General features: G+C 39.2%; 2 protein-coding genes across 2 annotated transcripts; both read left to right on the top strand.

Annotated features, from left to right (window-relative positions):
• Positions 1-4098, top strand: si:dkey-12e7.1 (uncharacterized protein LOC557553 homolog). The gene is made up of 4 exons (XM_068313454.1): positions 1-237; positions 922-1556; positions 2378-3006; positions 3284-4098. The coding sequence occupies exons 2-3, from the start codon at positions 1026-1028 to the stop codon at positions 2963-2965; spliced, it is 1119 nt and encodes a 372-aa protein (XP_068169555.1). The 5' UTR covers positions 1-237; positions 922-1025; the 3' UTR covers positions 2966-3006; positions 3284-4098.
• Positions 4099-4950: 852 nt separating this feature from the next.
• anpeplb (alanyl (membrane) aminopeptidase-like b) lies at positions 4951-23633 on the top strand. The gene is made up of 20 exons (XM_068313881.1): positions 4951-5805; positions 7957-8099; positions 8275-8411; positions 8583-8703; positions 10506-10660; positions 11489-11602; positions 11813-11956; positions 12121-12186; positions 13570-13635; positions 13783-13931; positions 15150-15229; positions 15520-15653; positions 17857-17912; positions 18030-18177; positions 18380-18468; positions 19298-19405; positions 20512-20679; positions 20831-20971; positions 22194-22257; positions 22773-23633. Exons 1-20 carry the CDS (start codon positions 5198-5200, stop codon positions 22917-22919), a joined length of 2838 nt encoding a protein of 945 aa, XP_068169982.1. The 5' UTR covers positions 4951-5197; the 3' UTR covers positions 22920-23633.
• The last annotated feature ends 56 nt before the right edge of the window (positions 23634-23689 follow it).

The following is a 23689-nucleotide window of genomic DNA, read 5'->3' as shown; positions in this document are numbered from 1 at the left end:
AACTATCAACAGAGCTCAGCTGTTCGGCAGCTAACTAGCCGGCCTAGTTATTAAGAGCTCGTCGTTCAGGTTGAGGTTTGTGTACGTGTCTGTGGAGTCACCAGTATCCAGGGTTTGAGTGTCGACCACCACGAACTCAACAATGTGTTGTTTCAAAGTTAATCTTCTGGTTTGTCGCATCTTTGCCAGCTAGGTTAGCTTAAAGTGATCACGGAAGGGAGAGCTTTCGTCGAAAAGGTAACGACAGCATTTTTATTTTAGTGATAGTCAAGAGATTTCGTGGGTGAATATAGTTAGAGTCTGAAAACGTGGCGCTGTTGTTTCACAAGAATCTGACAGGAAAATGTCACAAAAATAACCTGGAATCACGTTCCAAACCGGCCTGTCACTGAACTCTGGTTTAGCAGCAGAGAAGCCGGCTGTGTTTACAACAGCACGGCCGGGTTTTGTTTTATTAACGGCCTGTAAGCAGTCAAAGAAACGGTGAGAATTGATCAATGATCAATTATAAATACTGAGAGAACGAGTAGAAGTCCAATTGATTTACGTAAACGCGACGACTTTATACTCGTTCATATTGAAAATATATTTACGCAAACACACAATTCAACGAAATATAATAGAAATACTAAAATCATCAACAATGGAGTTGCAGTGAAGAAGATGATTAACCTACAAAGAAACTAGAAATAAACCACATAAACCACAAGTACCATTATTTACATCACCGTTATTTACATTTACAGTTTTATAGTTGTCATCTTCAACAGTAGCTCCTTAGTTTCCTCCTATTTTATCCAAATTCTTACACAATTATGTGGACCAAGTGCTACATACATTTTAGTACTTAAAATAATGTAAAACAGAGAAAGGAAAGGTGAACTGTTAAAATAACTTTCTGTCTCCCGACTTTATGTTCAGGAATTCACCAGACCAGACTTTTATGGCACGCTCAGACCACAAGACCACCCGGTGGAGATTCTGACCTCCACCACTGGTCAGCTGCATTATTTCCTTCTGCCGTTATGTCACCACGAAAAAGACCTCTCGTTCCTGTCAGCAGCCGGCGGAAACCCGTGGACGACTATTTTCCTTTCAACCTGCTGCCGGTGGAATGCCAGCTGCACGTCTTTTCCTTTCTGAGCGAAGTGGATAAATGCAGCTGCGCTTTAGTTTGCTTCAGCTGGAGCTGCATCATCCGCTCCTGGAAGCTCTGGCGGGTGGCGGACTATTCCCGTCGAGGTGTCTTCCACTTGGGTCAGGAGGGGCTGCTCGTTTCCAACCGCGAGTTTGAGAGATGGAAATCCTGGGTGCACCATTACACCCACCACCTCATCTCCCGTAGAGCCAGCCTGCTCACGCTGAAGGCCAGCTTCGACCTGGGGGATCGCTGCAACAACTGGGGAGAACTTTTGTCTCACTTGCTGGACAACGTCCACTGCAGAGACCTCAGCCACCTGGACCTGAACTGGACCTTTACTCTCCTGGAGCCACTGGACCTCAGGGTTCACTCCAGCTCCAGTTCACACCAGGACAGCATCACCAAGATGGACCAGGTGAAGTGTTTTTACTGTTTTGTTTTAAAAATGAAAATGTCGCCATGTTACGTATTGTGATTGCAGGAACTGAACTTTGTTCACCTCAGTAATCTGCATCCTGATGACCGATAGTAAACAGTGTCTGAAGATTTCCTTGTCTTTGCCAGAACACCCGATAAAGCAGAGCGTAAGAGTCTCAATGAAAAATTGTGAATGAAGTACGTTTCAAAAGCAAAGTTAATAAATGCTTCCCTCGTAAAATAATTTTGCGGTACAAAAATAATGAAAACAAATTAAAGGTGGATAGTTCGATTTCCAGTCAGGAAGCATAAACATAATTTTGGACACTAAGGCTTGAGCAGAGTGTTAACCATATTTAAAGGTTCCAAAAATGTCAATAAACTGATGAGCTGATAAGCAGAAAAATGTAGTAATCTGTGTAATGAGTGACTTATTTCAAAAACTCTTTTCTCTAACTTCTCCGCTTTTATCGTCTAAAAAAGATCATTATAAAAGGAAATCAATATAAATACACATTAATTGCAGTCCTAATATTATCTAGTCAATAAATAAGAAATAGTATATAAAAAATAAATAATCATTTATTGTTCATAAATAATAATTATAAAAAATCATTAAAATATTTATTGAAAAGTTTGTGGGAAAAGTTTCTGTTCAATGTGGACTCAACAGAACATTGACTTTCTTTATGCTGCTCTTCATACTAATTTCACCGTATTATGAAAAGGGTCCTCCGTTTTGACGAAAATATGTTTTTTATAGTTTCAGCAGCCACATACTGTTTGATATAATTCTGTTTTCTCACCTTGACTCACTAGTTGACCAGTTTCCAGGAGCTGCTGACCAAACTCACACAGAGCTGCCCGCGCATCTCCAAGATGCGGATCCACTTCGACTGGTCGGACGTCTCCGTGTCACTGCTCACTCAGTTCCAGCAGCTCAGAGTCCTTGAGCTCAAATACTTTTGGGTCTTTAAAGGAGTGACTCCTTCGACTCTGCAGAACCTCACCAAATCTCTGCCCAACCTGAAGTCTCTGACGTTACACATCCTGGTGCCCATGAGGAACCTGGGAATCTCGTACACTCTCGAGTCTCAGTCACTGGAGTTCCTTGACGTGTCTCCCAGCCGAGGCTTGGTCTTCTCCTCTCTGAAACTTCCTGCCCTGAGAGAGCTTCAGGCCAAGAAGATTGTTCGCAGCATCACACTGGACCGGAGGACCAGGCTGAGGATCCAGAGCCGCTGGCCCTGCCTCTATCACGTCCTCAGGGAGGGGACTCCGAAACTCCAGGCCCTCAACAATGAGAGGCTGCTCCCCACCTGGAAGGAGCAGAGCTACGGGGAGCTGTCAGCCATCCTGGAGCAGTCCTGTTACTGCGTTCGGCATCTGGACAGCTGGCTGTGGTAGACAACGCAAAGAACTTAAAGACAGTCCACAGCTTGTGATTGGTTGGTAGACAGCAACGCATTGGGACACAAAGTCACACATTTTTGCCGTGTTGATTACCAAGAATAAACTGATATCTACTGTACTGTAAATGGACGATGCTCTGTTATATTACAGATTTTGCTTGTATTTATGGTCAGAGAACTGCAGAAATTACTGATGAGACTGTATGCAGTCTGTATGCATAATGAATTCACACTGATCATACACGCCTAGAATTATTTCTGTTATAACTAAATAACACTTTTTAAAATGACATACTTTTTGTTAATGTTGCAGAAATGTGATTGATCAGTGAAGAAGTGAAGACAGGACCAAAAGCTCCACCACGTTGATAGTTCCTGATTCAGGATCAATAGGAACAAGTTATTTTGACATCGCCACATTCGTACTGGTCGTAGTGGACTGGCGTGATTCTCATGATGCCTGCCAGGACTGCAGCACAGATTAGGACGCCATCCAGTGCAGGACCACCAGTTTCCCACCTTTGAATGCTCGTCTCTGTTTTATTGTTGAGTTATATGATGGACTTTTTATTGTGTGTGCTCTAAAGCAGAAAGAGATTTAATCTAACAAATTGATTATGTCACGTTTCTTACAGATGTGAAGTTTTATTATCTTTTTTAAGGTACGAGTTCTCATGACGTGGGAAGTTGAATCAGTGGTTGTAGTGTTTGTCTTAACCAGAAGAGGGCGCTATTTTCAAAACGGACTGAAGAGACCTCTGGCTGCAGAAACCTAAGTTTACCTACTGCCTATGAGTTGCACAAGCATCAGTTGTTGTCTTTAGGGTAACATCTCTACAAACTGTTTGTGTGACATTTGAATGAAACATGCATGTAGGATATTTCACAAATGTCTTCATCAGTTCTGTGTGAACTTGTGTTTTGTAAACTTGAATGTTTGAATACGTTAGTAGTCCAGTGGCGCTGTGTTCAAGCATCATCATTTCAGAGAACAATGAATAATTTAACAATTAACCTTTGATCCCAGAACTTACCTCATGAATTATTTTCCTGAACGCAACTCACAGGATCTAACCTTAAAACAAATGTTGTAGGATCATGTCTGTTACCACATTTTGAAATAAAAATATTCAGTGGAAAATTGTTTAAGGCAGAGATTTATTTTTCTTTTCCTTTTTAAACGTATTAACTGTGGCTCAAATGGTTTGGATGAACTGTAAAGTCCTTAATTTCATAAATCATGTGTAATGCAAAGCAGTAATGTGGCCTCCGTTAGTCTGTAGTCCCTCTATATCTTCATTCGTGGTCTATCTTAGCTTCACTATGGTGGCGTCGGTTTGATCTTCTTCATCACACAACAGGAACATCTGTTCTTGGTACAAACAACAACCTCCACACCCAGCTTGTTTCCTGTTGTTCTGTTCTCGTTCCTCACATTTGTCCCTGGAGTTTCCTCTCCTGAGGTGAGGGGTGTGGATTCTATATGCAAGCACCGACGGTGGTGGTCGGGATTCCCTGAGGTTGAGGCTTTCCAAGAAATTCAATGATATCTGAAATCTGTTTGCATTCTCTTCCTCTCTCTCTTCCCCAGCCCACTCCTCCCTTCATGTGTTTCTTGTTTGCGTGGACTTCGTGCATCATCCGACCCCCCGCAGACACTTGTACGTGTCTGTGGTTGGAGGTAAACTCGCTCGTAACTCTGAAAGCCAAAATCTTTACGAACCAACAGGAGCAAAGATGTTGATGTTCTCCTGAGGGATTTCCTTCACCTGCAGCTTGTGTCCATTGACATGTGTGTTCATGATGCCTCAGGCAGTGTGCCCATCACAGAAAGGGAATGTGAGGGAGTGTGTGAACGTGTTGGGTTGGATAGTGCAATGTGAGGATAAAGTGTCCCTTGTGGTTCACTTAAAGCCTGTATTAATGTTAAGACCACAGTAACCACCTCCAGATGTTAGCAGAACAATCTAATTATTTATTTGCACAAGACCGACGAGCATCACCCTCTTAACACCACAACTTACTCTTTGCTCCTTCTGCAATGACCAAGTTAATGCTTAATCTAAGCACGGACCTATAATTGCACAGACCAAGCCTTGTTTATGAGAGGGAGGATACTTTCACATGAACACATAAGTTATTGTAGACCAGAGACATACAAGGTTGGGGACTCATCACACCAGTAAAGCAGCAGGACCTTCAGGGCTGGTTCTAGGAAGCAGCCGCCATGGCCAAAGATTCCCTCATATCCAAGACTCTCGCCACGGCCTTTATCATCCTCACCCTCTCTGCCATCGGCGGTATTATCACCATGATTATTTTGTATGAAGAAGAGATCTCTACACAGAACCCAACGCCCCGTCCGACCATCGGGACCACCACCACTGGACCGCCACCGGTCATGAGGCTGCCGAAGACTCTCATCCCTCACAGCTACAAGGTCTTCCTGCAGCCTCACCTGTACACCCGAATCATCGAGGTGGAAAATGTCACCAGTCCCAACCAGACGATGTCTTTCTCCGGGAACTCCACCGTCTACTTCGACTGCGTCGAGTCAACACAAACAATCTATCTCCACAGCTTGGATCTGACACTTACCGGAGAAGCAGCCGTGAGGAACACTTTAACTGATGACAGGATTAATGTTCTCAAAGTGATCCACCAAAAGGACCAAAGTAACTTCCTGGAGATTCAGTTGGAAAAGGCTTTGGAGGCAGGTGAAACGCACAGTTTATTTCTGGCTTTCACAGGACAAATTTACATGGTCGATGCTCTATATGCAAGCACCTACCAAGAAGGTGATCGAGCGAGTGAAGGTGATACCAACACACTGAGGTGAGTAATAATTTAAAAAAAACATTTAAAGTTTGATTTTGTGTATTCCTATGAATTTCTCATGAAAGTTTATTTCAAGTATTTGAAGTAAAAATTTATTTGTAGAAAGGAGAAGTAGGCTATGCCACAGAAAACAAGGCAAAGGAAAGATTTTCTTTCTTTTTTAAAATTTTTTAAAAACATTTTTAGACATGCAAAATCAAGTGAAAAGGACAAAAATGTTAGACAAATTAATTCACTTTTGGTTCTCTCAATCAATGCTGTTGTTACCACAACAACAAGCAACAGACAGCATTCAAATGTTTCAGTTCAATAAAATCTTTTTTTTTAAAAAACGGCTAAAAATATGAAAAAGTCCAGTTTAAAGCCAAGTCGAAAAATCAAGGTTTTCATTTCCTTTTATAACATCTAAGCTTTTCAAACAAGCAGGGTCGATGAGTTCCATGTTTTAAACACTTAAACTTTAGAAAACAGGTATGGAGGACTGAGGTCATGTGGATGGAACATAAAATACATGAAAGTCTATCATGTTGGAGGAGAAAGTTCATTCAGATAAACTGAGTAAAACATACTTAATAACATGGCAGGGAATGAGGGCACTGTCTTAGAAAACACTTTATATTATTATCGATTTAACATGCGTCCATGAAAACATCGGCCAAAAAATTACTAACATTTTTATCGATTCTCCAGGAAAGTCAGTGAAAAAGGCATTACAATAGTTGTAATAATTCATGTGAGTGAGCATTTCAGCATATTTATTAGCTTATGTAAGTGTCCTAAATGACTACCCCATCCACTTTGTGTGAGGTAATGAATTGACTCCAGGACTAACTCAGTTAAAGCTCGATTTCTAAATCATAAAATAATCTAGAAGAAACTGAAATAAAAAACAACAACATGTGTATCAGTCTTTTGTCACATTAAAAACATGTTAGCTGTTTAAAAGCTGTAGGTTTTATCAAGTTCAGCCCTTTCGATGTTGTTGTTCCAGAGCATACTAGACTGAAAGAGGAGGAGATTTGTTAGGAATCGAGATGTTTCATGGTTGGGGCCTGAGGTCACCAACGGGTGGACCCTGGGCCAAATCTGGGCCACAAGAGACTTCCATTTGAATCTCAAAGCCTTCTGACATAACTGAAAAACGTCTAGTAATGGACCCTGTTGTGTGATTACAATTATACAGAAATTACCTGAAGTGATTGTTGATGCTTAATCAGCCTGAAAGAGAGTTAAAAAAATATCAAACTACCACAAAAATGATGTTTTCCACTTCTTTTTGTGACCCGTATCACTATTGCTACACTCTGGGTTCAGTGTCAGTGTTAATAAGGACAAAGATTTTGTGTAACCAGTGACATCACCGAGCAGACACACTTGTGCTGACACACTTTTGTCTGCCAGGAACGAAGCACTTCTAAAAACAAGGTGGATATATCTGATGACCTTTCCCCTGTGTCATTATGTGTTACTGTATATGTTGTTTGAGTTGTTCATGGTATGGCACCATTTTTTAAATGTTTTTTGTTACATTTTGAATTTCTACCACTCAAGCTTAAACATAATAAAAAATGTTAATACCCTTTTAGACACCAGGAAGAATGCCATAGAAAACATGATACTGTGGTTTGGTATCAAGAACTTTTCATTTCATTAGAATGGGGACATTTTACTCTGGAATTGCATGGAAAACCACTTACTGTCCGTGTTGAAGTCTTCGGTTTCATGGGGCTTTGATTTATCCTGGAAGCCACAATAGGTCATTTGAATTCAGCAAAGTCAAGTTTGAAAAACAGTTTCATCTCAACTTGTACTACTAAGGAGAAGGACATCGTGTCAAAGCATTTTGGGTTATTGGATCCATAATTCTCAGCTTTCCAAACAATGTTTAGATAATCCACTGAGCTTAAACTTTCAAAAATACATTTTTTAGAAAAGGATAAAGCTGCAGCTTTATCCTGCCTGCATGAAACTGCATGAGACGAACACGAAGACGGCACAAATGTACTGTAATGCGAATCCTTATCGATGCCCGTAGAATCAAGTTTTACTCATATATACTCGGATATATTGGAGAGAGAGGTCAGCGGACCATTTTAACTTAGACTTTGGTAAGTTGATCTTAGACTGACTCTTTATCTGTATTCACAGATACCTAGCTGCAACCAATATGGAACCAACACATGCCAGGAAATTGTTTCCATGTTTTGATGAGCCAGAAATGAAGGCTGTGTTTAATGTCACCATCATCCACAGACGAAACACAGTAGCTCTAGGAAATGAGAAGATGTTAGGTGAGGACAAAACAAGCTCCTTCTGAAGCTCCTGTTTGCTAAAGATCTACTGAAACAATCTGCATACGTTAACTGGGCTTCTGGAAACCACGCTCCAAAAGCCTAAACAGCCTTACATTAACGGAACAAAACACGTCCGTCCTGATACTGGTCTGTCCTGTCTCGACTCTTTCAGTTACCAACATAATCGATGATGAGTGGCAGTACACTACCTTCAATCCCACGCCGAAGATGTCCACCTACTTATTCGCTTTCACCGTGTCAGAGTTCACAACATCAGCATCTTCCCCTCATGAGCGTGTGGAAATTAAAGTACGTCTCTCTCTCTCTGATGAGTCACATCAAAATTATATACAATTCTTCTTTAAATTATGCAGTTTTAGTAAGTTTATGTGAAGCAGCAAAAAGGGCTCTTTTAATCCTTTTTCCTGGTCTTTTCTGAGGTAAATACACACAACACAGCTCTGTTTCCTGCTCACACAGACGTATGCTCGTCCTGAGGCGATGGAAGCAGGACATGCTGACTTTGCAGCCAGCATCACAGGGAAGATTCTTACATTCTTGGAGGATTACTTGGGAAGTGATTACCAACTGAGATCACTGGGTAAGGCGGACTGGACCCATGTTTTCATAGATTTACACATCGCTGGTTCATTGTCAGAAAAGATTTGGTTTTTCTTTATGGATTCCTTCATGTGAGGATAGTGACACGTCTCTTTTTAAGCTAAAGAAGGTTCCGGGTTCAATTCCTTTCTGTGTGGAGTTTGTATGTGTCTGTGTGGGTTCTCTCCGGGTTCTTCGGTTTCCTCCTTCCTCCAAAAACATGCTGCGTAGGTGAACTGGTCACACTCCGTTCTCTGACAAGAAAACGAAGGGATGTTTTTACGCTACAAAAAGGTAAAAGTCCAGCAACACCAGCATTTAAGTAACCATGGAGTGAGATGGAAAGTCCAGAAATAAAACTTTAAAACCACTAAAACCTCTTTGGGCTGGTTCGCAAATAATAATTCAAGCAGATATTTGACATAACAAACTGTAAGTAAAAAGCAATTAAGTATCGATGCACACAAGAAACTTCATTATTGCTTATCATAATCACATGCATTATGTCCCCAAGAAAGATTAATCCATCCATCCATCCATCCATCCATCCATCCATCCATCCATCCATCCATCCATCCATCCATCCTTCCAACCTCTTATTGGCCTTGAGTTCTGCTGGAGCCTCTGTCAAATGGCTACGGGCAAAAGGCAGGGTACAGGTCATCAAAAGACACACACACACACACACACACACACACACACACACACACACACACACACACACACACACACACACACACACACACACACACACACACACACACACACACACACACACACACACACACACACACACACACACACACACACCTATGGACAAGCAGGTGGAACCAATTCATCTAAGTTGCATGTTTTTGGAGTTGGGAGGCAGCCGGGGGGCCCAGAGAGAACACACACACACACACACACACGGGGAGAACACACCAACTCCACACAGAAAGGACTCTTCACCACCACACTGCCCAGAAAGATGAGTCATCACAATATACTGTAACTGTCAACAGATCTGTCCCCACCGTGTCCACACCCATTCGTTCACTCACACACACACACACACACACACACACACAACACACACACACACACACACACACACACACACACACACACACACACACACACACACACACACACACACACACACACACACACTTGATGGACTATGAACGATGGTACATTCACTAAGGTCCAGTTCCAGGAGGCCTCATTTCCCCCCACTACTTTCCCAGGGTGTGGCCCCTGGATGTGTCCCGGTCTTTTAAAGCTTCCAAATTCTAACCATAAAACACTGAGGCTACTAAAAACAATTCTGAAAAACATCTTAACTACATACTGATCATACTAGTGTCTTGGCGTCCTTGTAAACTAATCACTCACAGAACTCTTCATTGTTTTTTTTCCTGCACTTTTTATTAAAGCTGTTTTATGACCTTCAACTTTTCTCCTCTTGGGATATTTTCTCTTTAGAACTCGACCCCAGCAAAGTAAGAAAAAATGTTTCTCAAGTGTTATATGTTAGTAAAATTTAATCCTTAATCCTTAGAATTTTCATAATTAAATAAAAGCAAACCATTGAAGCGATGACATCGACCACATTCGGGTGTAAATCATTTTTCCACTCTCAAATTTTTTACCTTTAATAGCTAAAAACACATTAGCTTTCATGTGGGGCTCTCCTAATACTGTTTGTCCTACCTTCAGAAAATAGTTCGCATTCCTGAAAAACAAAGACAAGAAATGAGCGGATGATAAAAAAAACAACGACAGTAATTGTTAATTTTTTTATTGATGTGATTCCACCAGATCAAATTGCGCTGCCAGACTTACCTCCTGCAGCCATGGAGAACTGGGGGATGGTCACCTACCAGGAACGAGCTCTACTTTATGAGGAAGGAGTTTCCTCACCACTGCAGAAGCGAATGATCGCCACCATCATTGCACATGAACTGTCACACCAGGTAAGAAATAAAACAAGACTTCCTGATGTGAGTTAAACATGAGCAAAGGATCTGTAACCATTAGCACTGGTTAATGACTTTATATGCATACCAGGAGTTACAAGGAGAGCATTTCATCTACTTTTCAAAGTGACCTGTGAATTGCATCTGAACCTGAACTACACTGGTTACTGATTCTGGATCAATGTATGCTGGAGCGTGGGCATGTGCTTTTTTTTACAATGATTCAAGACTCCCACTTACAGGGAATATATGATCTGTTTGTATTACAGATTAGATACAGGATTCCTCAGGCTTTTTTTTTTTTTTTTCTGCTTCATGTTTGTAATTCATATTCAATTTGTGCCACATGGGAGAAAAAACAAACAGAATTGAGTCACAAGAAACACAGAGAGAAAAAACAGACACTCAGGAGTCATGGGGAGAGCAAACTCGAATGGAAGAAATTACACGTGTGAGAAAAAGACCACACTGGAACAGAGGGAATAAAGAGACATGAACAAGACAGGAAACAAACAAAACATGGACCACAGCAAACATGAGAAAATTTAGCAGGAAACAAAAAAAACAAAACAGACACAGGGTTTACAGTTTCATCTAGTTTCATGGTTATCCACCAAGTAGCTTATGGGTAATTGAAAGTAAAGTCAAGAAATTAAAATTTAATGTTTCCTTTAATGTGAAAATCTATTAAATATTTTTTTTTCCACAACCCCGTTTTTAAACAAACAACAGACTTTGTTCGAGGTGTTATTAATTCTTCCACATGTTAAGAAAATTATGCGTGTCACTATTCCCAACTCTCCAAGCTTTCTTTTGTTGTGGCAGTGGTTTGGAAATTTGGTGACAATGAAATGGTGGAACCAGATCTGGCTGAACGAGGGCTTCGCCACATACATGTCATACATCACAGTGGACCACGTTGCTCCATCACTTCAAGTGGTAAGTTTGGTCTAAACATTAACTTCCATAGAAGGGTCTGTCAATTTATTCCACTTTATTGATCAGCTTTATGAATATATATTGTTTTCCTTGTGCTGACAAATAAAAATGAAAAAAAAAGAAGAAGATTAAATTAGCTTAAATAAACATTTTTATCATCCTTGCGTAATCTACAACCCTTCTTGCTTTGTCTTTTTTTTTTTTTTTCAGACAGTGTTAGGATTAGTTAATGAACTGCACCGAGCATTTGAAGAAGATTCTCTGGTTTCATCCCATCCTCTGAGTGTTCCAGAGGAAGAAATCCAGACGTACGATGACATCATTCAGTTGTTTGATGATATAACCTACCTAAAGGTAAGGAATAAAATGAGTGAATACCCATCATGTTTCATGAGCGCAGCAAATGTTTGCAACAGAGAGGTAAACATAATGATGGAGTCAATCACATTTAAAGGGAAACCTTATCAGTGTACAGTACTATGAAAATAAATACACTTTGTATTTGCTCTTCTCTGTAGGGGGCGCTGGTGGTGAGAATGCTGCATGACTTTGTGGGTGACAGGATTTTCCGGAACGGGATCAAAGTAAGCAATACGTTTGAATCAGAACAAACTCTTTGATTCTATGTCATTCTTTTTTTTTCTTTTTTTAAACGGGAAGAGACATTCACAACAACATTTTTGTCCAAGAACAAGTTGTGCTAATGTGAACAAAACATATCCATTTGGAATGTCTAAATTTGGAGCCTCTACAATGCATTTGTAAAAAAAAAGAAAAAAAAAAAAAGAAACAGCTTTGTGTGGTTATAAACCATAATAAGCCCTGACTGCAAAACATGGAATTCAACAAATGTGTCTAAAAATGTAAAATTGCTAAAATTAAAGAAATAATGAGATGCACACCTTTAGGATCACTACGAAGCATTTGTGAAATTCTGAACAAATCTTTGAACAAATGTGGATAGACCACTTCCATTGAGTATATACTCTGTGGTCATACCCAGCAGCAGCATGTTGGTCTTTTGATCACTTTTGTATTTAGCTAACCAACCACCACCATACCAACTCTGTGTCTTCATTTGTGTGTGTGTGTGTGTGTGTGTGTGTTCTGTAAATAGCGTTCAGACAGAACACACACTGTCCTGACAGAATTCACGTTAATATTTCATCTTTTCATTGATTTTGCTTCTAAAATTTGGAAAGTCAGTTGAAATGTGTTTATATTTTAACGGTACAGAGATGTTGATTCATCGTTATGGTTACATCTTTAGGCTGTAGCAGGACTCTCACATGTTACTGGATTAACAGAAAATGTGTGTCTTATATTTTCTCCATTTTATGGCATTAGGAAACGTATTGCTCTAAAATCGCATGGATAAATTTAATTAAAAATGTCACAGAGTCAACAGCTAATGTAGTCAGTATAATTTTGTGTTATTTTATGTATTGATTATTGGAACATCAATGAACACAGTTCCCATGTGATCTCAAAATCTGACCTGATGACCAGAACAACATTTCTGCTGGGCTGAAGTCTAACATCTGGTTCACATCCAATGCAACGGGAAATAGGAATAAGTCTGCAATCAATAGTTGTTAAGTTGTCATTCACATTGCTGAAAACAAAATGAATAGTGGTGTATTTTCTCTGTGGGATGGAGCAGACAAATCGATAAAGGGTAATTACATTGCACGCAAATGTTATCAGAGTCACTCTGGGAGTATGCAGGACAAACACTCCCCTACAGGCCGACAGCACCTGGTTCATCGTTGCAGTTCAAGTGTAACTGGCCAGAAAATGACAGAAAACCTGTCTCTCGCCAAAAGATCACTGGCTCCGGTGTTACAGCTGTGTGTGGATATTTTCATCTTGCTCTCAACATCTGGAAAGAATTATTGAATACAGAATGAAATGATATTAACTCTAACCTCTCTCTTTGTCTTGGTGTCTCTGTTTTTATGTTTTAGACGTACCTTTCAGATTTTAAATATAAAAATGTTGAGCAAAACGACCTCTGGAAATCAATACAAAAGGTAAAGGTTTTGTTTTTTTAGGAACAAAATACCTAAATTGGCATGTATCGTCTGTAATGATAATTATGGCAATGCTAATGGAAGTGTCCGCTTTACTATTGATCAGATTATGGTATTAACCTTAACTAAGTCACGTCATGTTTGCAGGCTGTTGATGAGGATGCTGGTCACATCGACGTTGCCAAGGTGATGAGCACCTGGACGGAACAAACTGGCTTTCCTATCATCACCATCAACACGACCAATGGCGAAATATGTCAGAAACAATTCCTATTCAATGACTCTGTTGAATCTAGGTACAGTACATGCTAAACGCCCATTACCTTAGAAGGAGTTGAGCTGCTAAAAATAATGATGATATAATGATCTTTTATTTTATTTTATATCCAGTTATCCTTTAAACATGATGGATCATTGATTATGCATAATGTGTATGGTGCGTCTAATGTGTATATACCCACCATGAGTTATGACCCAACACAGTTCTTTACCTGGCTTCTCTGTCCCATCCTGTCACTTTCATTAGTATTATTACTAATGTTCCGACCATCTGCCATTTTCAATTAAAAGCTTTGATGAACCAATACACAGCCATAAAGTTAGCAATTCATCTGTATATAGGGTGGAATATTTAGACTGAGCAAACAAATCTGACCTCAGGAGTTGTTAAAGAACATCAGAGAGCAAAAACTAAAATTAATACTGGATTTGCATTCATAAGCTAGACATAAACACAATTTAAAATGAGTGATAACTAAATGATCCACATAAACATGCTAATACAGATATCTGCCACAACCTCGTAGAGTCAGACAAAACCAATTAGCTATATATGGGAAATGTACTGTAAAATATAATCCTTTTGAAATTATTATAATGCAATATTTTCCAGTTATTGAATATAACAGTGTTCCTTCTAGGTTTAGCTGATGTTCCCAGTAGCTGAAGGTCTGACCGGACTATAATCTAGTGGGGAGATGTGAGCAACCGCAGTGTAGCATAAACAGTGCAAAACTAGTTCCAACTGGACACTATTGGAATCTTATGCAGGAAAAGGTTCTATTCAGACTGGGACTAGAGAAGATCCTTTACCTTTGGACCATAAGACATGAGTGATTTTCTTGCATCTGCTTTAGATGTATGCAGTTATTGTTCAAAAATCAGTGCCACCATTCCTCTGCCAGGCCGTCATGACATCAGTTTAGCTGATTCAAGCTGATTCCACTCCCTTTTGACGAGAAGTTATAAACACCCATGTCATGTTGCACAATAATTTGACATGGTTTTAATTTGCTTCAGCCATATCAAGACCATAATGACTCTGACTTGAGTTCATGCTGCATGTAGACGTCACCGAATCCTTTTCCTAAAAAACCTTTTTGAATCTTTATTCCTTTATGTATAGAAGTTGAATTATTATTTCCTGGATCATGAACTCCTCCTGGCCATGTCATAACTTATCATCAGTGTTTTTTGTTTGTCTGTTTTTTTTTTTACTGTTTTTGTCTGTTTAGTAATTGGTGGTACGTTCCAATCAGAGTCATGTCGAATATATCTGAGCCGTCTATAATCTTGTTGACATCCAAGGACCCAGGTAAGAAAATACAACACACAATCCTCATACAAAATTTCGCTGTGTCATTTAAATGACTCAGTAGAAGAACAATTCAAACAAATTCACGAACCAACTTCCTATTTGGAGCCATGTGATGACTTTTGATTGGATGAAAATCAGATAGAACTTTAATGATTCATGGCTAGAGAACAGATGAGCGGAATCATTTTTATACTAGTTTTACATTTTTAATATACAGTATACTCTTCCATTTCTATGTGATTCCCACCAATGAAGTGTTTTACCTCTGACCCTTATTTTATTTAAAGTAAAGAAAAATGAATTAATTTCCAAGAAAGGAGAATGGATCCTAGCAAATGTCAACTGCACTGGATACTTCAAAGTAAATTATAACCTGGAGAACTGGGAGCGCCTCCTGACACAAATGGAGACCGATCTAAACGTGAGTGTGAACTACTTCACTCAATATGTTAAAAAAAAATTACAAGCTGCTTAATAACTATAAGTAAATATACCAGATTAGCTATGAAAATGTAGTTTTTGAGTTCACAGATTAAAAGCTTTTAGTTGGTTCATTTATTTAAATCGTGATTGTCAGATAGAAAAACATTCAGCCAATCAGTTCAGGTAGTAAAATCCAATTGCTTCATGCCTCTCTATGTACACTGCTGCATGTGGATAAAATATTTAATGAGTGCACCATCTTGTGTAGTGGCAAACATTTGTTATTCCATGAAAACAGTTGACAAGATTCAGAATCTGTGGCCAATAATTTGTCACAGGCTCCATTTAACTCAGATTGACCATACCGTATTAAACAGACTCTACATGACCAGGAAACATCTGCTGGCATGTCCTAACTTATCATCATCAAATTTAAGAGATTTGATCTGTCTCTCAACTTTGTTTTGCTTGGCAAAAGCTTTTTCCCATAAATATGTGATTGGTTGGTTTGTTGTGATTCAGTGGAAGTCTTTAATACTAAACAATAAAGAAATAAATACAAAATGTGCTTCCATTCTCATATTGCAAGGACGGGATGATGTTTATAGAAGAGTAAGAACAAATGTTTGGACAAAACTACATGATGTGGCTAAAAGAAACCAGACTACTTGAAACTTGACCAAGAAACTCAAACTTTTACAATGTCAGTGAGAAGTTTTGAGAGTTCTAAAACCCATCAATAAAAGGATCTCACAGATGTGGCCTCCTCAGGAAATATGTTAGCAGTATCAAACATCAGAATCTAAAAATCCGCTGTTGTTTGCTCACTTAGTCTAAGCCAATCTTAACTACATGTCCAACATATATAGTATTTCTAGCCACACTAAAAATATTAGCGAAACATATTTAAAATTATGGGTAAACATATTTAAAATTTTGGCAATACAGAATTCCTTTACCTAGGATGGATGACAGTTGGTACAGACAACCATGCTTACTTGTATTTACATTACTATGAAACTTTTTTACCAATAATTGGATGAAAGTTTATGACATTCCGATTTAGATTTAGGCGCGGCATGGTGTCGCAGTGGGTAGCGCTGTAGCCGCGCAAGCAAGGCGGGTCCGGGTTTGAGTCCCGCTCTGTGCGGACTTTGCATGTTCTTCCCGTGTCATGGAGTTTGCCCCGGCCTCACGCCCTAAGCCTGCTAGGATAGGCTCCAGCTCCCCGTGACCCGCGCAAGCGGATGAGGCGGGTAGGAAAATGAATAATTTAGATTTTGTTTTAATGATCCTTCCAGAGAAAAAGAATCAATGAACAAAGAACCCCCATTAGTTTGATTGAAAAGCATTATTTCAATCCATCCTTTGGGGACCGGGAATCAGATCTAAACTTGACCATTGGATTATATTGTAGTTTGAAACAGTCCTGTTGTGTTATTTATATGTGGACATGCTTTTATTGTGAATCTCTAGCTTTTTACGTTACATTGTGATGTAGACGTGATGTGATGTAGGCCTCTCAGATGTGATACAAACCCACAGCATTTTGATTTTGGTACTCAGCGCTCCAAGGCATTTCTGATGAAATGTGTTTGGAAGGAACTCTTTCCTGTTCAGTGAACTCCACACCTGATCTTCACGTGGCTGAAGCTGATGACAGGACAGGATTAAAACTATGTCCCGTGGGCTGGGTTGTAATATTAGTGAGCCTTGTTTGTCGGCTTCGTAGTATTATAATCAGCAGACGTATGCACCTTGCTGCTTGAAACATGAAACTGCTCACATTAACTTGAATAAGTGTGTTATTCAGAAAGAGATTTTGCACCACTAGATTCTGCATGGGTAAATGCCTTTGCTTTAATGCCCTTGATTAGTAGATGAAATGACTTTTAAAGTCAGATAAAAACAATAATTAGCTCCTTGCTAAGTCACCATAAATTAAAGTAATGCAGTAGTACTGTCAGGATTATAAATGACATTAAAAGTAGTTATTAATATATAATCCCTTGGTTTCAATCTTTGTTTTGAGTTTTCCTTACAACTCTACACATTATTATTAAATTATCAAAGCCATTACTATTACAATGACTATAGAATTACAGACCTACAGCTGGAGATGTCTTCATATTTGTAATCTTTTTATGAATGCTAACTGGTTTTGTAAAGTGATAGCATCTAACACCCATCTTATCTTTTAGCGGATCCCACTGTTTAACAGAGGGCAGCTTATTGATGATGCATTTAACTTGGCAAGGTAATGAATTGGATTTACTTGATCCCAATTTTCTTGAGATTTAATCTGCTGTGATTTTATAACTGTCGTGTTTTCAAAGAAAGCGTGATCCTCCTTATTCTTATCTGTTGCCATCAGGGCCAAAAGTGTTGATGTGACTCTGGCTCTGAATTCAACCCGTTTCCTCCGAAGTGAGACAGAATACCTTCCATGGGAATCAGCAATGAAGAACTTGAAGTACTTTGTCCAGATGTTTGACCGCACTGAGGTGTATGGACCCATGCAGGCATGTCTTTAAAGCATCTTGTCTGACATGTGATATTTAAAATCAAATCTTGCTTCACATAGAACATGGATTTACTGTAGTGCGTGGAAAGGAGGGGAAAGGGTTCCTGTTGGCATTCTTCACTTATCACATCATAAAGACATTCAATAAAGATTTGCTGCACATATTCCACAAAACTGTGGTAAAATGACTCTTTCTGCAGGCATACCTCAGGCAGCAGGTTACGGTCCTGTACAACTCCTTGAGGAACTACACAGACAAGTCAGAAATCCCAGAAGACCACGCTCTACAGTAAGGAGAATGAATTGCATTTACTCTCCAAGAGAAGTATCATCTTTTTAGTCCATGTTTTCCTCACTTAATGTTCAACAGATCTGTGCATGTTTCCACTTACAAACTCAGTCTATTCCCAGAGTGCATATGCAAAACTTGTGAGAATCCAAACTTGCGCAAGTTTGGATTGTTGACTTTTGCACCGTCATCGTACCACATGTTAGCAACAGATGTGTTGACCCGCTCTGTCAACATCTTGTGAAGTCATGGAAGCACAACAGCTCAATATATGAATCATTCTGTTAATCTTTAGAATGTCTAAGTGTGAAGGGTATCTAAAATCAGGATGGATGGATGGATGGATGAATGGATGGATGGATGGATGGATGATTATCACCCAGCTCTTCTGTCCCCACCCACTTACCTTATGTCCTCTCACAGCAAATTTATAACAAAGAAAAGCTCTAATATATCAAGTGCACACAATCTATCAAGTACCATGGACACTCTAATTTGTCCATAGGTATGACTGTGAGACTGCGATAAACTGGCGACAAACACAGGGTGTACCCCACCTCCTGCCCAATGTCAGCTGGGATAGATTCCGGTGTAACCTTGTGACTCAGCGGCTTCAAGGAGATGAATGAACAAATAAATATATAACCCTTTATTTTTGTCTCAGAATCAACAGTTTCCTAACTCAGGGTGAATTTACCCATTTTCTTCAGAAGTTTCAACATAGTCTTTCAAACTTTCAAACCACTTATTATTTTGTTCTTGTCTGTAATGTATTTGAATTGTTTTGTAGATATTAAATCAAACCAAATTGTGATCACTTCATTTCAAGGAGTCTCCAGGTCCTTGCAGTGGAGGTAGCATGTCGCGCTGGACTTCCAGAATGCATTGAGATGGCCTCAAAGTGGTTTTCCATCTGGATGAACAACGGCACTAACTTGTATGAACATTTTTTTTTTTTTTTAAATAATTTCTGCTCCTTACCACTTTAGAATTCTAAGAAATGCCCTTTTAGTGAGATGGTTTATTCTATATTCAGTAGCTGTTTTAGTTAAGGTATGTGTCATTTCATCTTTTTTTGTGTTATTTTCTGGTTAATGGTTTTACCACACAGATTCCGTTCTTTAAAGCTGCATTTAGCAGTATTTTTAAATTAGAACATAGGTTATTTTCAGCCTTTCGGAATACAGATACAGTTTTAAAGAAAGACTTTCTTCCTTAAACGTGTATACAGTATGTTCTTCAATTTAAATGTATGTACGTTGATGTGAGTGCTGCAGTGGATTTGAATTTGCCCACATTTGTTCACAGATGTGAATAATTCCCTAATCAATGACTCATTTTCCAAATGAAATATAATGTATGTCATATGGCCCTTTAGAAAGGTTGTGATTTGTGACATCAGGCTGTGTAAACACAACTGACTTCACTTGACTTTGCAGCGTGTTTGCATAAACACTAAAATATATGAAACATTTGAAATCAAAATCAGAGCCTTGCAGGTTTGAGACAGACTCGTAAGTCTATGTTTCAGTCGTAAAAATGCTGTGGATAAATGAGATGTTGTGTACTGAAATTATTACCATCAGCGACTGTAGACTACTGATAGACCATAAAGACAAATTGCTGACCTTTGGCATGTGTAACCCAGTGGTTTGTTGTGATGGGAGAAAATAAGACAGACTTAGAGGTACTTCTACAAAAAAGTGATGGGTAGGAAACTGTGAACAGTCCAGAAAGAAACAGGAAAACCTAATACCCTGATGTTTGGTAAAATAAGCGTTAAAAGTAGTTTATTGTCAAAACTACAGTAAAAAAAAAAAAGTTTAACCTACAATGAAAATATTTCTTTGCTGTCCACAATGAATGCCAAACAACAAGAAATATATGTGTGGAATAGATGAAATAACAAAATAAAAGCACATTTTGGAAATTTAGCTGTATGTGCAATAGTCAGCAATGAACATGTATCTATAGATGTGCAAATTGAAGAAAAAGATAAATTTAATGTCAATAACTGTTGCTGCTTGTGTTTTTGCGATTCAGCATTCACCCCAACCTGCGGTATTCCGTCTACTGCCACGCTGTGGCTGCTGGCGGGAGAGTGGAGTGGGAGTTTATGTGGAACAAGTTTTTGAACAGCAGTAACTTTTCAGAGAAGCACCAGCTCCTATATGGTCTGTCGTGCACCAACAAGATCTGGCTGCTCAACAGGTGGAGTCGACGTTCACATCCCTAATCAGAATGCTATTGGTTTCATTAACCTTGGGATTTTCGGATTAGAAAAACACTTGTAATAAAGTGAATGAAACATCACCTTGTTTTTATTAATGAAGAGGTAGTTGGATCTTCTCTTCTTTTGCAGATACCTGGAGTACACTTTGGACCCTGAGAAGATACGTCCGTTGGAAACCGACACCACCATTAACTACATAGCCAAGAATGTGGCGGGGCAAGCACTGGCTTGGAACTTTCTCCGAGCACACTGGGACTACTTCAGACATTTGTAGGTTGCTTTTTATTTATTTTTTTTAAACAATGCATCATATTTTGAGTCAAGGATCTGAGATTATGTATGGTGAGGCTCGGATGGCTGCTGCCTCACCGCAGGTCTCTTAGTATTTCAGCGGCAAATGTGAAAATTCAGCGATTTTGAGGAAAAACAATCTAAAATTGGTGACATTAAACAGAAAATAACTTTAGTTCAGATCTTCAGCTGCTAAATGCTCTGTTGATCGTTAGCTTTCTTGCTGTTAAGTGTTGGACAGATACCTCACCGTGAGAACAGGTCGTAGAAAATACTAAATGCTATGAGAAGTGAAGGAAGAATCCACTGTGAGAAAGTCTGGTTTTAGTTTGAACAAAAAGTTTCATATTTAAGAAATAAGGTTGTTATCACAGTCAGAATAAGAATGAATATTGACATTACACGAAACGACATCCATGTAGGCTTTATACGCATTTGAATGAGTCATAGGTATATGTGCAAACAGCCAGATAAATTCTGATCTGACTGATAAACATGGGCACAGATCAGATATGGATCCAAGCTAGGGCATCAGGTGAAAATGCCTCGAATGTGATTCAAAAAGATCACATTAAGGCAAGAAATTGGAGAGTGGCCACATGACTACATCCTGAGTGGCGTCTGTGTGGACACACTGTTGTTGATGACTCAACACAGAGATGCGAGAACACTTTGTCCATCTGCTGTTGTTTATAGAGGCTCTTGATACTGAAAAGACCTGTGGTAAAATCACTTGAATAAGCAGGAAGACCCATAAAAGAACAAACAACAAGCAACAGTCACTTATAAAAACCACGCACGGTGGCAGTACAAAGGTCGTCTTTTGTGATTATCATTAGCTCGCCTTCATTACCGGGAAGACACACTGATCCCTATCGAAGTTTCAATATACATAACAGGCAGGATCTAATTCCATGGGTACACAGATTCACCTGAGACTGTCAGTCCAGTGATCAACAGTGACGTCCAGATTTAGCTGTTGTTTCTTTCAGAATATAATCCAATTCATGCTAATATTACATTACGTCCACCTTTAAAACGATGTAGACAAACACAGATGTCCTATAATATATTCTAACACTGTGAACGTCAAATTCATTCGTTTGTCTTTTGAATGTTGTAGATTGTGGTGTTGCGGCTACATGATATTAACCCATAAAATGATTGTTTCGTCCACCCTGTCTCTTTCGTCTGCTTCTAGTGGTGGACCAAGTATGATCCAAGGAGTGACCGGCAGGTTCTCCAAACAGTTTGAACTGGAGGAGGTAACTTGTTTTACTGGATTACAGCAATCACGTGTGCTCATGTCGAAGGAGACTCTGGTCTTTCCAGTCAGGCACTATCAATTTATTTATTGGTATATCAGAAAAGTCACAGGGTACATCTTGATATGGTTTTTTTTTTTTTTTAACTGTATACACAGGCAAGGCAGTCATAAAGAAATGAGTCATAATCATAATTGATTTCTGTGACGTTGGCTCAGAGGTTATTAAGTGCTTCCATAAAGGAGGTTGTGCTTTATGTTGGTGTGTTTGTCTATATATATATATATATATATATATAATTTTTACACTCTGGCCCAAACAAACAAGCAAACATAGAAGGACCTATGAAGGCTTCTTTTGTTGCCCATAGTGGTGTATCAAATAGTCCACACTGTGCCCAGTTATGGTTACTAAGCTATGATTCTAAAATTCCTTCAGGAGAAAGATGTCGACTCACAATTTTTTTTCATCAATATGCAAACGTCATACCCCAATCTGTTTGTGTCTGTGTACAGCTGGAACGATTCGCATCGGACTACGGGCTAGGTGGTTCTGCCAGTGCGGTGACTCGGGCCATTGAGCAAACCAAGGTCAACATCGAGTGGGTCAACGAGTACAAAGACACTATCCTGGAGTGGTTTGAGAGGGAAACATCTTCGTAGATGAGACAGACCATTTTGAAATGATTTAGAACTTGACCTTCAGAGATGCCTGCTGCTTCCAATTCTACTGCCGAACACCCCTGGGGCTCTCCTACTCCACTAAATCCTCTTCAACAGGAATAATGAACAATAAATCTCACTTTGCTGGAATGATCACGAGACATGGTCATGAGATGAGATTCAGGTTCCCATCAGACAACTTATCAAACTGAAAAATGATTGTGCACAAGACTGAGACAATGCAGTCCTGTCAGTGTTTCTGTGCAGCACATAGAGCCATTACACACACAGCGTGTTCCTGGGGAAAGGATTCTGACTGTATGACGCACTCGTGTGTTGTTTTAAAAACTGAAAATGAACATAACTATTTTCCTGATTTGTTTTTATTGTTGCTGTTGCTCACAAGTGTTTCATCATGAAATATTTTTATATTTTACATTGGTTTTATTAATCTACAGGTAAGTTTGTCTTTGAAGGAAAAACAGTGATTTATGACGAGTTAACCTTTCCTGGTACAACTTACAAGTATTTTAATGCTGCTAATAGTGAGACTGGCCTCTTAGCGTTAGCACAAATCAAAGACAAAGGAGAGACTCTTGTTCGTTAGCAGGAGCGTGTCTTTATGTCCCTATATATGTTGTAATCAAGGAAAACAATTATTTTGGATGTCATTAAAACTGTTCTTTTTACTAATAAATAATTTGTGTTGAATGAGCTCTATGTTGTTTTTGTTGTACCTAGTGAACATATTACTGGTCAAATTGTAAAGA

This window comes from Antennarius striatus, chromosome 4, assembly GCF_040054535.1.
Source record: "Antennarius striatus isolate MH-2024 chromosome 4, ASM4005453v1, whole genome shotgun sequence".
Taxonomy (NCBI): Eukaryota; Metazoa; Chordata; class Actinopteri; order Lophiiformes; family Antennariidae; genus Antennarius; species Antennarius striatus.
The sequence above is the reverse complement of the archived record's forward strand: the minus strand, read 5'-3'. Positions and strand labels throughout refer to the sequence as shown.

Coding starts and splice junctions, on each gene's coding strand:
- anpeplb (XM_068313881.1), top strand. CDS start 5,198: ATGGCCAAAGATTCCCTCATATCCAAGACTCTCGCCACGGCCTTTATC. Junction 8,100..8,274: donor AGGAAATGAGAAGATGTTAG/GTGAGGACAAAA, acceptor CGACTCTTTCAG/TTACCAACATAATCGATGAT. Junction 13,932..15,149: donor AATGACTCTGTTGAATCTAG/GTACAGTACATG, acceptor TTGTCTGTTTAG/TAATTGGTGGTACGTTCCAA.
- si:dkey-12e7.1 (XM_068313454.1), top strand. CDS start 1,026: ATGTCACCACGAAAAAGACCTCTCGTTCCTGTCAGCAGCCGGCGGAAA. Junction 1,557..2,377: donor GCATCACCAAGATGGACCAG/GTGAAGTGTTTT, acceptor TTGACTCACTAG/TTGACCAGTTTCCAGGAGCT.